This window comes from Magnolia sinica, chromosome 2, assembly GCF_029962835.1.
Source record: "Magnolia sinica isolate HGM2019 chromosome 2, MsV1, whole genome shotgun sequence".
Classification (NCBI taxonomy): Eukaryota; Viridiplantae; Streptophyta; class Magnoliopsida; order Magnoliales; family Magnoliaceae; genus Magnolia; species Magnolia sinica.
Genome location: NC_080574.1, coordinates 130,320,635 through 130,336,380, shown reverse-complemented (window position 1 = coordinate 130,336,380; position 15,746 = coordinate 130,320,635). Strand labels below are relative to the sequence as shown.

Here is a 15,746-nt window from a genome sequence, read left to right as displayed (position 1 = left end):
CAGGCTGATGTCTTAAAATAGCTGGAAAATGGATGGCCAGTGCGGATAAAACACATTATAGTACCACGGAGATTTTTCGGCATTAGAGAGCACCGACGTCGGTGCTGGTGCTGTGGGCTGCACCGCATTACAAGTCTCATTCAGAGCGCCTCCCCGCTGTGCTGACGTCAACAAGTTCTATACTCCCACCAACGATAACTGTGTTATATGTACTCCGTCCATCCATTTTTAATATCATTTTAGGGCATCATGCCAAAAAAATGAGACAGATCCAAAGATCAAGCGGACCCCACCATGGAGAGCAATGATGATTGGACGCCTATTCTTGAAAATTTTTAGAGGCCACATAAGTTTTTGATCCAGCCGATATTTGAGTTTACCATTCATCACTGTCGGTGTGACCTTTATTACAAAAAAAAAAAAAAAAATTTTTTTTTTTCCTGTTAGCACTTTGTTCACGCTTCTCTGTAAGCCACCCCACGAGTGGTCGATACCAAGGCCTCGGTGTTGAAACGAAGTATCTTTCTCTGTCCACCACTTAACTAATGAATAAGTTGGATGGAAAATAAACACCATGCTAGGCCATAGAATGGTTTCAACTGTGGGTGTTACTGTCCCACTGTGGGCCACTTGGGCTTTGTATCTACCTAATCTTTAGGCCATTCTTAAAATGTTCTCTCCCTTGAAAGGTTTGGATATAACACATATATTTTAGTGGGGCGCACATAACTTAGTGACGTCAACACAGCACCGAGTTCAGTGGTACGTGGCACGCCACGGAATCGGCTTCCCATTCATTCATCAGTACAAAGGTCATTCAATTATATATACGGAGCGGTTAGCTGTTACTCGGGAACGCCTTAGAGGGTGTTACCTTAACTATGTGGGCCCTTCCTTGATGTATTTTTTGTATATCCACGCCGTACATATGTTTTTCCATTTAATTTTAGATGCAATATCCAAAATTAAGAAGATAAAAATCAGAGGTAGACCAACATCACTAGAAATGGTGATGGATGACTGTTATATACTTTTTATGGGCTACAAAAATTTTAGATCAAGATTATATTTATTTCTTTCTCTTCATTCATGCTTCTTGAAATTATCAACACGTTGGATGGAAAATAAATATTATGAAGACATTACGATGGGTCCTTCGAATTTTTAATGGTAAGGCATTGAATCACCACTGTTTACTGTGGTGTGGTCCACTAATATTTGGATATGTTAAATATTTTTAGCAACATCCTAAAATAGGCTGTTTAAACGGATGAACGGATTGGATATAAAAAAAGTGTAATCAAGGTGGGCCCCACGGTAAGGGGAACACTCAGTAAGATGTTATTATCCGGGTAACACCTGATCCGCTAGATATACGGATACCAAATCCGATCCTCTGCTTGCCACAACCACTAAAACAGGGCAAATAGAGGATCCGGATTCTATATATAGACATCACAGCTCCACTGGGTCGTGGATGAAATCCATCTTTACTCCCTGATAGAGAGAAGGCTCTTGTAAGCATCGAGGAAATGAATGATCATATCTTCTCAAATCAACACTAAGAGAGATGGCAATGTCATTCCCCATCTCTTCTCACTCCTTCAGCTGCTTCTCTTTGCTGAGAATCTGACCCTTCAAACTGACCAAACCACCACACAAAACGCGCATTTCTGTCCAACATCACTCCACCTCTCTCTTCTATGAAACTTTCCTTCTCCACCATTTATAACTACCGTTATAAAATCTTTCATCACACCAGGTGGGCCACAATGGACAGATACCACCATCACCACCGTCCAAAGCAAAGGATCGTAGTCCTCATGGGCGCCACCGGCACCGGAAAGTCCCGACTCTCGATCGACATCGCGTCCCGTTTCCCCTCCGAAATCATCAACGCCGATAAGATTCAGCTCTACTCTGGCCTCGACATCACAACTAACAAGATCCCAATGCCAGATCGCCGCGGCGTGCCTCACCACCTCCTCGGAGAGTTCGACCCCGACGACGGCGAGATCTTGCCTGCCGATTACCGCTCGATTGCATCCGATCGGATAAGCCAGATAATTACCCGACGCCGATTGCCTGTCATCGCTGGCGGGTCCAATTCCTTCATCCACGCTTTGCTTTCCGAACATTACGATCCAGAGAAGGATTGTATCGGTCGTAACAGTTTCGGATCGGGGGTATTGCGTTATAACTGCTGCTTCATCTGGGTGCACGTGGCGCGGCACGTGCTAGAAGAGTACTTATCTCGCCGGGTCGACGACATGCTCGATTCTGGCATGTTTGAAGAGCTGGCCGGTTTTTTCAGCTCGAGCGTTACGGTCGGTTCTGAGCCGACAGGGTTATTGAAGGCTATCGGCGTGCCAGAATTCGAACGGTACTTCCAGCGCTACGGAGGGAGTGCGCACAGCGAGGGGGATTTGGGTAGGACCGAGGCTTATGAGGAAGCAGTAGAGGCCATTAAAGAAAACACGTATCAGCTGGCGGAGAGGCAGATACAGAAGATCCAATGGCTGAGATCGACCGGGTGGGATTTGAAGGTCATGGACGCGACGAACGCGTTTCGGGCGGTGCTGGAATCGGATGACGTCAGGTATAGGGAGGCGTGGGAGAAGGATGTGATGAGCCCGAGCATGAAGGTTGTAAAGCAGTTCTTGGATGGTGCGGTGTGCTAACGTGCGCCGTGCTTTTTGGTTTTTTACGGGGTTATCGGTATCGTATCGGTTTCGGCCGGCACCCGCGCTTGGCAGAGGAGGCCTCCGATTTTTCAGAAGCAGGACGCCTTGAGAGAAACGAGAGGTGTTTGGGGAACAGGAGCGGATTAGGTGCGGCCCTTATCGTTGGGCCCACCTTGATATATTATTCGATATCCACGCCGTCCATCCGTTTTTACATATCATTTTAGAATATAAGCTAAAAAATGAAGCAGATCTAATTCTCAGGTGGACCATACCATAGGAAAGAGTGGTGATATATCATTGATGGGCCAAAAAAGTTTTCTATCAATATGATATTTGAATTTTTTTTTTTTTCCTTTTTTCCTTTATCCAGGTTTTATGTGACTTATTGACCATTAAAGGCCAAAAAAGACTTTTTCAATCAATCTGATATTTGATTTTTTATTTTTCTTTTTTTCTTCATGTGAGTTTATCAACATAGCAAATAAAGCCCTTTAATGGTAGAGCGTTGAATCACTACTCTTTCCTTAAATATGGTCCACTCGACATTTGAATTTCTTCTTTTTAAAGCTCATGTCCTTAAAATGATCTGAAAAAACAGATGTACGGTATAGATATAAATTAAATATATCAAGGTGGCCCCACGGAAGGGCCGCACCCAATCCGCTCCGCCCGGCAATTCAATAAATTTAAAAAAAAAAAGAAAAAAAAGAAAAAAAAAAAAAGAGAAAATGTAGAATTTGGGAGTGTTTGGTTTCGCTGTATTTGGTTTTATTTTTTATTTTTTAAAATTTTGGGTAGAGAGTTGTATGCAGGAATAGCTAAATAGTAGTCTGCTGGATGTACATTGGTATCCAACTGAAAACTTTTTGTGTAGTGGGTCCCCTGAAACAATGTTCAAAAGTCGCACTAATTGGCCAATCCAATCCAATCGATGGATTTTTGGTGGTTGAATTTTAACCTTGGTGTATTACTACTGGGCCCCACATGCTCATCCAACCATCCTCATTGTTGCAAAACGGCCCAAAGCCGAGATGGGCACGAAATGCAGGTTATACCTCCCGCGGAGTACGAAACTGGGGAGTTGGCGAGTTATTTGATACTCTAGCAAAGTGCGGTGGTTGATGCGCAGGCCCTCACAATCTGTACTCCTGGCATATGATAAATCAATTTAAACCATTGAAGCAATGGGACCAACCATGGGTAAGTCATTTCCTCAGGGCAGTTGGAATGAAGGACCGTAACCTTGAATAGTTGACAGGAGTTTGTTAAATTCAAACCGTTGACTTTTCGTTATAGACGTCCTCTAATTTAGATAAACCGAATTATTTCAGGTTTTGGTTTATGATCCATCTAAATCAGGGCCCACTATTTAGATGGTTTAAATTCAGTTACTTATATGATACATGTGAAATTTATTCTAAATGGCGTATCAACCATTAAATTCTATCAGAGTATCAGTTTTTATTTTTATTTTCCTGAATCACACTTTGGTGTGAGATTCGAGTTCTTCCGCGTTAGAAATGTGTTTTCGTTGGAAACGGATTGCCTACTGGAAGTGGATTGCGTACTGAGTAACTCAGTACGCTAATCGTACTGAGTAAACTCTGCGGGACCTACCGTCATTCATACATTGTATCAAATCCTTCCATCCGTTTTATCATATAATTGTGGAGCTTTAAACCAAAAATTAATCATATCCAAAGCTTAAGTGGACCGCACCACCTGAAACAGCCTGAATTGAATTCTACCGTTGAGAGGTTCTTGGCCCCCCCAAGAAGTCTTGGATCAGGTTGACATTTGTTTTTTCCCTTCATCCATGTCTATGTCTGTGTGATCTTATGAACAATTTGGATGACAAAAAAATTACAGGGGGGCTTAGAAAAGTTTCAACGGTGGAAATCAATGCTTCCACCGTTTCCTTTGGTATGGTGTACTTGAGATTTTGATATACTTCAATTTTGGGTTCAACATTTAAAATGATCTGCAAAAACGGATGGACGGTGTGGATAAACCACATGAGTTCACAGTGGGCCCAACAGAGTTTACTCAGTACGATAAGAGTGTACCGACTAACTCAGTACGCAATCCGATTTCTTGGCTACTCCCCTGCCACCTGCCAGTGGCTGGTGGTCGGTGCTCTGTGGACCCCACCATGATTTATTTGTTTCATCCATTATGTCCATGTATTTTTCTAGATCCTTTTAGGTTATTAGACAAAAAATGAGGTATATACCAATCTCGAGTGGACCACATTACAGGAAACAGTGTTGAATGAACGTCGACCATGAAAAACAAATTGGGGGCCATAAAAGTTTTGGATCAAGCCTATATTTATTTTTTCCCTTCATCTAGGTATCTATGACTTAATCAAAATATTGGATGTCAAAAAAAAAGTACAGTGGGCCTTAGGATGATTTTAATGGTGGATATCCAATCACTATTGTTTTCCTGTGGTGAGGTCCACCTGAGATTTATATCCCTCTCATTTTTGGTATCAAGCCCTAAAATGATCTGTAAAAATGGATGAACGTCATGGATGAAACCCATGCATCATTGTGGGGCCCACAGAGCGCCGACCACCAGCCACCGGGCTGGTGTCAGGGGAATAGCCAATCCGTTTCCGTTTTCGTTTTAATTTCTAAATTCCTGTTCGCTAAAATGTGCGTTCATCACAACTCAATAGAAGATGGTAACTCATCAACTGGCCCTGACTATAGAAATTGTGGGCCCTGTTTTTGAAAGGAAAAAATGGTCCAACTGCACTGATTACGGATTAGACTTTTATAACCGTCCGTTTGTGTCGGTAAAATGAGTTTCTAGCAAAAAGGTCAATACATGGTCGGAATTCAACCACCAAAATCAGAGTGGAAGTCTCTCCATCAGTTTGATTTTTCCATCAATGTGATGCATGGAGAAATGGGGCCATGGTTTAGTCGAATCTTGATTGACTATCCTGGCTGTTCAATATTGGTGGCCATGACACGGACTGCTGGAAAAAAATTGGTCAATAGTTGGAATTTCACAGACCAAAGTATAATCTAGATGGTCCAATCAGTTGATTTTTCCACGTCGGGCCCATGATTTAGACTGTTTTTTTTTTTTTATCAGAATATCCTGGCTGTTCAATTGGTGGCGATAAAATGGGTTGCTAGAAAAATGATCACTGGTCCAAATTCAAGCGTCGAGATCAACCCATCATTTAGATTTTCCCACCTATTGGAGGCTATGACTCAGACGGTGTTGATTGAGTTGCAAGTTTGTGTCACGTGTATGGTGGATGATGAGCCGCTAAAATTCTATTAGTTGTAACAAATAGAGGTTGTAGGCTTGTAGCGATTAAATACATCAATTATAGCTTTTTATTTTTATTTACAAAACCGTATTGGGATGGTGCAGTAGAATGCACGCCAAATGTGGGGAGCATGCATGCGTGAGTGCATGCGTAGGAATTGTAGCAAAAGATAAATGATCCCACGGTGTCTGTCTTTTCTCGTAGTCCCCCCAAATGGCTGCTACTATGCCAGAGTCCAGATGTACATTTGTCTTCAACTCAGCTCCTAATCATGCACCCACGTCTATATATATATATATGCCCTACCGTGATGTGTCTCGAGCATCCAAAATTCAGGTGGGTCCACCAAGTACTTTTATATGTTTTAAATGCATCTTCACATGGTTTTAGATGGTATGGCCCACCTGAGTTAAGTATACAGCTGAATCTTGGAATATCCCAAACTTAAAGGGGACCGATCAAATACATGGTGTTGATTTTCGACACACATCATGGTAGGGCCCACACATACCCCTTGGAGAGAGAGAGAGAGAGAGAGAGAGAGAGAGAGAGCCCGTGTGCAACCATAGGGCCCGAAATTCGTGGTTTTAGAACAATTGTAAACATCGTATCTGTGGATGCATGGGTTTTTTCTTTTAGGCCCGAAATTAGTGGTTTTAGAACAATTGTAAACATCGTATCTGTGGATGCATGGGTTTTTTCTTTTCTCTTGAAAATTTCAGTCGTATTACATATTCAAAAAGTATGAATAACCATACATAAAGAAAGGTGATGATAAAAGAGTGCTTAAAAAGTCAGTGAATGAATAAATAAATGAGATTTAAAATCAACTGCAATTGATCGACCAGCTTAAACAGATGATATTCCTCCATCCGAATGTTTGCTTACGGTTTGGTAATGATGGTGGGACATTTTTTTCCCTTTTGATTTGTCTCCGCGACATTGATTAAGAGAGGGTAAATTCATCTAAAAAACAAGACTGAATTCATTATAAAAATATACTTACTTTCTTTCATTTTTTAAAGTTCTTGTAGCCTGCACCAACCTGTCTTTTTTTCTGCGTGTAGCGTGCACAAAACACCGTGCCGCAGAGACTCTATCAAGCCACCCTGATTATTGCATGACATTCTCCTAGTGCATCGGGATGGCTATCTCATGCTTGCACGTTGTTCGGGTCTATGCACATTGTATTTGTGATCCTTTACCCATCGTCCCAATTTTTATTTTATAAACAAGGAAAAGGCATTTTGAAGCCTAATTTTTTAACTTTACATGGTACCAGAGTAGAGTTTTCAAAACTCTCTGTCTAGTGTCTACTACACTAGCGACAACTATCATTACTGGAGGCAGGAATCACCACAGGTAGTGATAGTGAATGCTGTCGAGGGTAAGACCATCTTCTTCAACCTCTGCCTTCGCTGCTAGTATCGCCCCCTTCCACCTCTACCATTATTGTCCCTCTTCCACCATTGCCATTAACAACAACTGCAGCCACCGCCACTACATCTAGGGGTAGTAGCCACCATCACCACCACCAATGGCAACATCTGTTACTGTGATGAGGTTACTCAGATTTTATAAAAGAGAATCTAAAGAAAAAGTTGTGGCTTTTGGTGATTGTTGGTGATCATTCATTTGTGAATGGTGGTGCCTCTTGGTAAAGGAAGCATTATTTGAATTTAAAATGGTGGAGGGATGCCATTGTTGAAAAGACACCACCATTGTTGAAAAGATACCATGGAAGAAGATGTCTTTTCATGAAAATTAAGGGTCTTAAAGCATCTCTTGTGATTTTATATAAACCCATCTTCGGGTCAATACGAAAATCACAATTCCAACAATCTCCTCTCCATCTTTTTCTTCTTCTCCATTTTCGATTTTAGATGGTTTTTGAAAAGTTACATTTTTCAAGCGCTAAATTACAAACAGTTTTTTAGGTAGTAAATTGCAAACAGTTTTCAGGGGGTAAATTGTAACAGCACAGAAGTAAGGGGTGTACGTTGTAAAAGTGTGTTTGGTGTGTGGTTTTTCGATTTTGCAGGCCGAAACCCATATTTCTCTGGTCTTAGAGAAGATGCTTATTATATCTTGGAGGTGGATTTGCTGTAACCCTTTTGGAAATTGGTTTAATCACTAGTAGGGTGTGAATATCGCCTTAAAGATAATGACATCACAACTCCCCTTAAGTTTATCTTTACGTAATTAATTTTCTATCTTTCCACCTCAACTATAATAATTTTAAGGCGATATTATGACATCTTCTATGGGACATCCTGACTTTGTTTGAATTACACCGTTCGATGGCAATCGAGGGTGCATCTCTTCCTCACATCACTCGAGTTGGATCATGTGCTCACTCAAGATCCTCTTTCACCACCATCTAACGATGATACTGCAAAATAAATTCTAAAGTGATGAGATTGGGAGCGTAATAATTACCTATGCAAATGAGAATTCAAAATGTTGGAAGAAAAACCTGTACTTGATCCAGTACATAAGTGACAGGTCATCATACAAAAGATTATTACCGATAGCACTAATATTGATGAATCCTTCTAAGTATCTACCATTATGGCTAAACTTCCGCCTAAATGGAAGGATAGTGGAAAACCATTGAAACGGAAAAAAGATAAAATGTCTATAGAGGACCTCCTAATGTTTCTTTGAATAGAAGAAGAATCTATACTCCATGACAAAAAGGAAGAACAACAGGAGACCCTATGTAATGCTAACATAGTCGAGAATAGTGTGAATCAAGAATTAGAGAAGCCACCTTTCAAGAAAGATAATAGACTTAAACCTAATAATTAAGGGTTAAAAAATAATACATCCAAGAAGGGACCATGCTTCTTTTTCAAAATTCTTGGTCACTTTAAGAAAGGCTATCGAAAATATAAAAAGAAAATGCAATAAAAGAAACAACAAGTCAATATGACGAAAGACATGAGTCTGATAATTATAGTTTCTAAAGTTAATATGGTAAATGAAGATGTTGAATGGTAGGTAGATTCTGGTGTTACTAGAGATGTTCGTAGAAATTACAACATGTTCAATTCCTACGAAATAGTCTGGGATAATCAAGAACTATATATGGGGAATGTCTCTACATCCAAGGTTGTAGGAAAATGGATGGTATGTCTTAATCAAACTTTTGAAAAAGTCTTTACTCTTAACGATGTCCTGCATGTACCGGATATTAAGAAGAATCTGATATCAACTAGTATACTGACTAAGTTTGAATTCATACTCCTATTTGAAATCGATTAACTGATTGCGTTTAAAAATGGGATATATGTATGGAAGGGTTATGTATCCAATGAAAATGTTTGAATTAAGACTTATAAATGAAAAATTTTCTTCCGTTTATATTATTTGATTCACACGATGTTAACATAATATGTTTAATCTTAATTTAATTCATAAGTATACAAAACCTAATGACAAATGTAGTATTTATGTAAATCTAAAATAACTAGAAAACTATTTCCTAGGGTTGAAAGAGAATCACAACTCATATACTTAGTTCATAGTGATGTATGCGACATGAGTGGCTAAATAACAAGAGGGAGAAAGAGGTATTTCATAACTTTTATAGATGATTTCTCCAATTATACCCTAGTATACATATTGAAGAATAAAGATGAAGCATTATAATAATTTAAGATATATAAAGTAGAAGTAGAAAACTATTTAAACCGAAAGATTAAAATCCTAAAGTCGAACAGGGGAGGAGAATGTATATCCTTAGAATTCTCATACTTTTGCAAAATTCATTGTATAATTCACCAAATTACATATCCATATTCACCCAAAAAAAAATGAGATAGTAAAATGGAAAAACATATCTCTCATAGATATGGTAAATTTTATGCTCAATAATGCATGTTTAAGTTCAGGATTCTGGGGAGAAGCCCTTTTGACTTCCTATTATATCTTTAATTGGATACTTCACTCTAAGACTTATAGACTTCATATGAACTATGGAAGAATAGGATTCCTAACATCTTGTACTTCAAGATATGATGTTATAGAGCCTTAGTTCGACTTACTAAGTTTTAAAAACCCAAGATATGGTTGAGATCTCTTAAGTGCATTTTCATTAGAGATGCACAAAATAGTAAGGCTTATATAAGTTTCTAGTTGTAGAATCTAATCATGCAATCTCGGTAAACACTATAATAGAATCTAGAGATGATGAGTTTTATGAAAACTCATTCTCTTCTATAACTAGAAAAGAGACAAGATCTCAAGATCCTAGTACAAACAGTTCTCTAATACCTCAAGATATCAACAATCTTAATAAAAAAGACATAGAACCTAGAAGGACTAAGATGATTAGAACAGGTACATCTTTTGGAACCGATTTCTACCTTTTTTTAATAGAAGGAGATAAATAAAACATAACAGAGGAAACTATGTTGGTTTGTAACATAGAAAATGATCCAATAACAATAAATGATGCCCTTAGATCTTAGGATGCTTCTTTTTGGAAGGAATATATAAACGATGAGATGTATTATATATTAGAAAATAGAACATGGAAACTTATGGATCTGTCCCCAGGATCAAAACCAATAAGCTATAAATGGATTTTCAAAAGAAAACTAAGATCAGATGGAATTACAAAAAAGTTTAAGGCCAGATTAGTAGCTGGAGGATTTACACAAAAAGAATATATTGATTTTTTCGATACCTTTGCTCCAATAGTAAGGATATCAACCATCCGAATTTTAGTTGTTCTAGCATCCATCTGTAAGTTAGAAATCCATCAGATGGATGTGAAAACAGCTTTTCTAAATGGTGACCTCGATGAAGAGGTTTATATGGAGCAACCAGAAGATTTTATAGTTCCAGGATAGGAAAATAAAGTGTGTAAATTGATCAAGTCGTTATATGGACTTAAACAAGCACCTAAGCAATGACATAAAAATTTTGATAAAGTAATCACCTCGTATGGCTTTAAGATTAATGAATCTGATAAATTTATATATTCGAAATTCTCTAATAACAAATGAGTAATTTTATGTCTTTACGTAGATGATATGTTAATCTTTGGTACATATTTAGAAGTTATAAATAACACTAAAAGATTCTTATCATCTAGTTTTGACATGAAGGATATAAGCGAAGCTAATGTGATTTTTGGTACTAAGTTATTAAGAAACAATGATGGTATACCTCTATCTTAATTACATTATATTGAAAGGATACTTATAAAGTTTTATCACTATGATAAGAATCCAATTTCTACTTATTTTGATTCTAATATCAAGTTAATTAAAAATGAAGGTTGTAGTGTATATCAGTTAAAGTATTTCAAGGTGATTACACTACCAAAAAATCGAGCAAAGGGCATGGACTTTGAAAGTTTTTGGCTACAGATTAAATTTGTAGCAATTTAGCTACAGATTTAATCCGTAGCTAAAGCCTAATTGACTGTAGCTAAAACGTACCTCTTCACAATAACCTTGATGGTGCTTAAGGGGCTCCATGGGGCCCATTAGAATATATGTGTTTAATCTAAGCTGCCCATCAATTCTAATATATAATTTCAGTGGATGTGCCCAAAAATTATATAGATTAAAGGTCAAAGTGGACCACACCATAAGAAATAATAAAAATTAAATTTTTATTATTAATATGTTGTGTGGTATTCTTACAGCTTCGATTTGACTGATTTTTACATCAACACTTAAAATAATGTTTTAAAATTAATGGACGGAGTGGATAAATAAAATACATCACGGTGGGCCCCATGGTCATAATACCTAAAGTCCAAATGGGTAGTCCGTTAGCGCCCCTGCCAAAATGAAATGCGCCCTCCCAAAATGAAACGCGCCCCTCCCAAATCTTCTGCCCTTTTCTCCCGTCCCTCGCCCTCTCTCGATCTCCTGCTCTCCCTCACCCTCTCCCTGTCTCTTGGCCGCATTCCCCTTTCTCTGTTTCCCAACCTCTCTCTCTCTCTCTCTCTCTCTCTCTCTCTCTTACTAGGGTTTTCAAAACCCACTTTCACTGCAAGAAGGAGAAGAAGGAGAAGGAGAAATCTGTTTCTGAAATCTGAAATCCCCTTTCATCGCAAACAGTTAATCTCTCTCTCTCTCTGTTTTTGAAATCTGTTGCCTTGAGAAGGAGAAATCTCTATCCATCATATCCTTTCGACGACTCCACATGTTTTCACAACAGGTATACTAGTGGCTGCTAAGTTGAGTTCCGCCCTTTCTTCTAAAAATCACCCGTGGTTTCTTTGCCAAACATTTAAATTGATAAAACATGTTGGTGTGGATGTTAAAGTTCTAGGTTGGCAGAATACTCGTGAAAGTGTAGATGACATATCGGTAACATTGGCAACCATTACCACTGAGTTGGATGTTGGGGTCCTATATCGTGGCCTAGACCAGGGAAATAAACATTGCCTAGTTTCAGTGGTATGTTCAGATGAAACTTATAATTTACTTCCGTTTAAGTATTGATTTTGTATTTTGCAATTTTTTGCTACAATTAACAAAGATTTTTTTGTTTGTTTGTTGTTAATTTGTATTTGGGTAATAATTATCGGCCCCATGCTAAGTTGAACTGAAATGTGTTTCTCTTCGTCAATCCTATTCTCAGCAATCTTATGCAGAACACCTACCTTAGGATGGCTAGCATCACCTCTTTTGCTCCTTGGGTGAATGCTAATTATGCTAAACGCTGGTGCCCTACATGTAACAGTGTGGCATGTCTGAGAGATGTTGTACATTCATAAGGGTTGACTCCTGCTTGAGTGTAATTCTAGCCTAAAAGCAGGTTGGTGATGAATTGATCTAGTGATCAAGTGTGCTTGATGTCAGTGAATGTGGACTTAGACGTCTATTTCTTAGATGTCTGACCTACTGAATGAGAGTGACTAGACTCATTTTTGGGCCAAGGATCCTACCTAATGAACATAGTAGTTCTTAACATATTATAATTCATCATCTTCACCATTGTCATCATCAGATCTTGTCCCAATCCTTCATTCCCTATGAGTATTATAATTTGTCATAATGCTTCTTTGACTATTATAATGTGCAATCCTTCAATCCCTATGAATGGCAACTGATCATGTTGCCTTCAATCCTTCAATCCCTATGCATTCTTTCAATCCTTCAATTCGCATTCCCCTTTCTCTGTTTCTAAAATCTAAAAGTTTGGACTCATATTTGATAGTTATGTCTTGGTTGGTGCTGAAAATGCTTTGTGGGCTCTACCATAATGTACGAGTATGTGGGCCATTCATTTTTCCAGCTCATTTTAGGGCATGAGCTCAAAAGTCAGGAAGAGCCAAATCTCAGGTGGACCACACCATAGGAAACTGTGGTGATTGAATGACCACCATTAAATACTTCCTAAGGTCCAGTGTAATGTTTATTTGCTATCCAACATGTTGATTTATGTTATACTGATCTGGATGAAGGGAAAACATAAATATCATCTTAATCCAAAATTTTATTGCCCTAATAAGTTCTTAACAGTGGGTGTTCAATTACCATCTTTCCTTTGGTGTGGTCTACTTGAGATTTGAATTTACCTCATTTTTTGACAATTAGCTCAAAAAATGGATCGACAGTATGAATAAAACACATATTGTGGTGGGGCCATAGAGCACTAACCAGTATCGATAATGGCAAGTTCACTACAAAATCTAGATGGTTGATGCGAATGTTAATAGGTTCAAATCTAACCATGTGTCGCATGGAAAGGTTCCCTTGCATTTATCCAGTTAAATCCGAGTTAATTACATCACATGTATAATTTACAAGTGCATGCTTGAGTTAAATATATGGTACTAGTAAAAGGGGATTGATTTTGGTGCCCACAGTAACATTTGTGTAGCACCCAAATAAAAAATCCACTGAAGCCCATGAAGATGGAACGTGCTGATCCAAAACTCACATGGGCCACTCCATATGCAACAATGTGAAAGTATGTTCCAACCTTTAAATTCTAGTGGTTCGGCCCACTTATGTTTTGATAGGCGTTATTTATGGATATTCCTTTATATCAGTTAGGAACATTTTACTGATGGGTTGGATGTCCTACACACACTATATTGGGTCACTATTAAGAACCTAGCCAATACACCAAAAGCCTTTGGAATGATGAAACGCATAAGCTAGTCTATTAAATCAAGGACCCTTTCTTCATAATAAAATCAGGTGGAATGTAGCTGTCAGCAAGATTTCTTTGTAACAACATTGAGTGAGAGCACACCACTTATAACTTTGTTGCTATAAAAAACTCACATATAAACTTCATTAATTCATTAAAGGAGGTATTTGAATCTATATATTCTTTTCCATGAACTTGTTTTTTTCCTAAGTCTTGTTTCATCTGTAATTGTTTGATGCTCTTCAAAAAAAAGAAAAAAGAAAAAAAAAAGTCTGTGTCATAGAAATCAAGTGATGTTCTATCTGTCTATTTTATATTCCTTAAAGTTAGATTTTTGAACATTGTTATAGAAATCAAGTGATGTTCTATCTGTCTATTTTTGTAAAATAAGATTTTTCTTTTTCTTTTTTTCTTTCTTTCTTGAATTTATTAAGAGAGTGCCGAACAAGGGCATGTTTGTCTGTTTGGATGTATAGGGGCTGAAAAAAGCACCGGGAGGGTGAAAAGAGTAGGGGCTTGTGTTTTTTTTTTTCTTTTTTAAATATTGAATGAATTTTGTACTCTATATTTGAACTTATTATAGTCTTAGGCTCCATTTGGTCATCACACTAGTATTTATGAATACATTTTTTTTTCTTCAAACAAAATGGAGCCTAAGCCCTTTTTTCACTCCACCAATGTAACTCCTTGCATTGCCGATCCCAAGCCCGGGTAAAGGAAGAGGGAGAATGGCTTTAGAATGAGATTGTTAATTATGGAGGAGATCCTGAAAGTGCAGTGAGTATCTCTTGTTTTATGATTTTACTTGTACATTTCCGTATTGATTGCTCATGCATGACGGGTATGCGCATTCTTTCAGGTGGATGTTGTATGTGGGAGGATTGGAGCTATATATTTCAGATTCAAGCATATGTTGTTGTCATACATTTAGATCAATTCTTCTATGTTCGGGTGCATGGCGATTGGATCTGAAAATTTGAGATTTTCATTCATTTATTTCATGGCTTTCGGTAAGATCTTCTTTAATTGTTAATTTATTTAATTTGAATAGAAGAAGAAACTTTCCTTTCAACATTGGGGTCTTGGGTTTGAGCCCAACTTCAGTTTACCCTCCTAAAAAAAGAAAAAAAGAATTACTATGAAATGTCGAGTCAAAATTATTTACATTTGGGTAGATTTCTTTAATTGATCCAAACCAGTGATGCTATGGCTCCATTGTGGCTGATCTATGCACCAAAACCTCCCAGGTAGGGAAATCCTAAACCTACAATTGGTATTTTTGGCTAGAAAAATATACAACTAGTAAAGAAAATACAACAAAGATCCACATTCAGGATACATGGATCTTCCAACATGGTGGGTTTTTAGTGCATGTGTAACCCATGGTTGAGACCATCATGTCAATGGTTTGGATTGCTGAACCATCAGTCTTACTTGTATTGATAGGGGTAAGATCACTTCATATAAATGCTCCATGCGGGATCTTAATACAAAACATTCACATTACAACTATAGACAACACTAAACCATCCATGTAGTTGCATCTTTAATATCAATCACCATGGGACACCATATATTGATTTTTCTGTATTGCTTGTCAAAACCAGTTTTGAAATAATCATTGTAATTCATAAGGA

At 38.0% G+C, this 15,746-nt stretch overlaps 1 protein-coding gene across 1 annotated transcript; it reads left to right on the top strand.

The window, feature by feature from the left end:
- Positions 1–1,495: 1,495 nt before the first annotated feature.
- LOC131230566 (adenylate isopentenyltransferase-like) lies at positions 1,496–3,189 on the top strand. Its single transcript, XM_058226472.1, has one exon. The coding sequence runs from the start codon at positions 1,704–1,706 to the stop codon at positions 2,679–2,681; it is 978 nt and encodes a 325-aa protein (XP_058082455.1). The 5' UTR covers positions 1,496–1,703; the 3' UTR covers positions 2,682–3,189.
- The last annotated feature ends 12,557 nt before the right edge of the window (positions 3,190–15,746 follow it).

Excerpts from the sequence above, each read along its gene's own strand:
- LOC131230566 (XM_058226472.1), top strand. The coding sequence starts at position 1,704 with ATGAAACTTTCCTTCTCCACCATTTATAACTACCGTTATAAAATCTTT.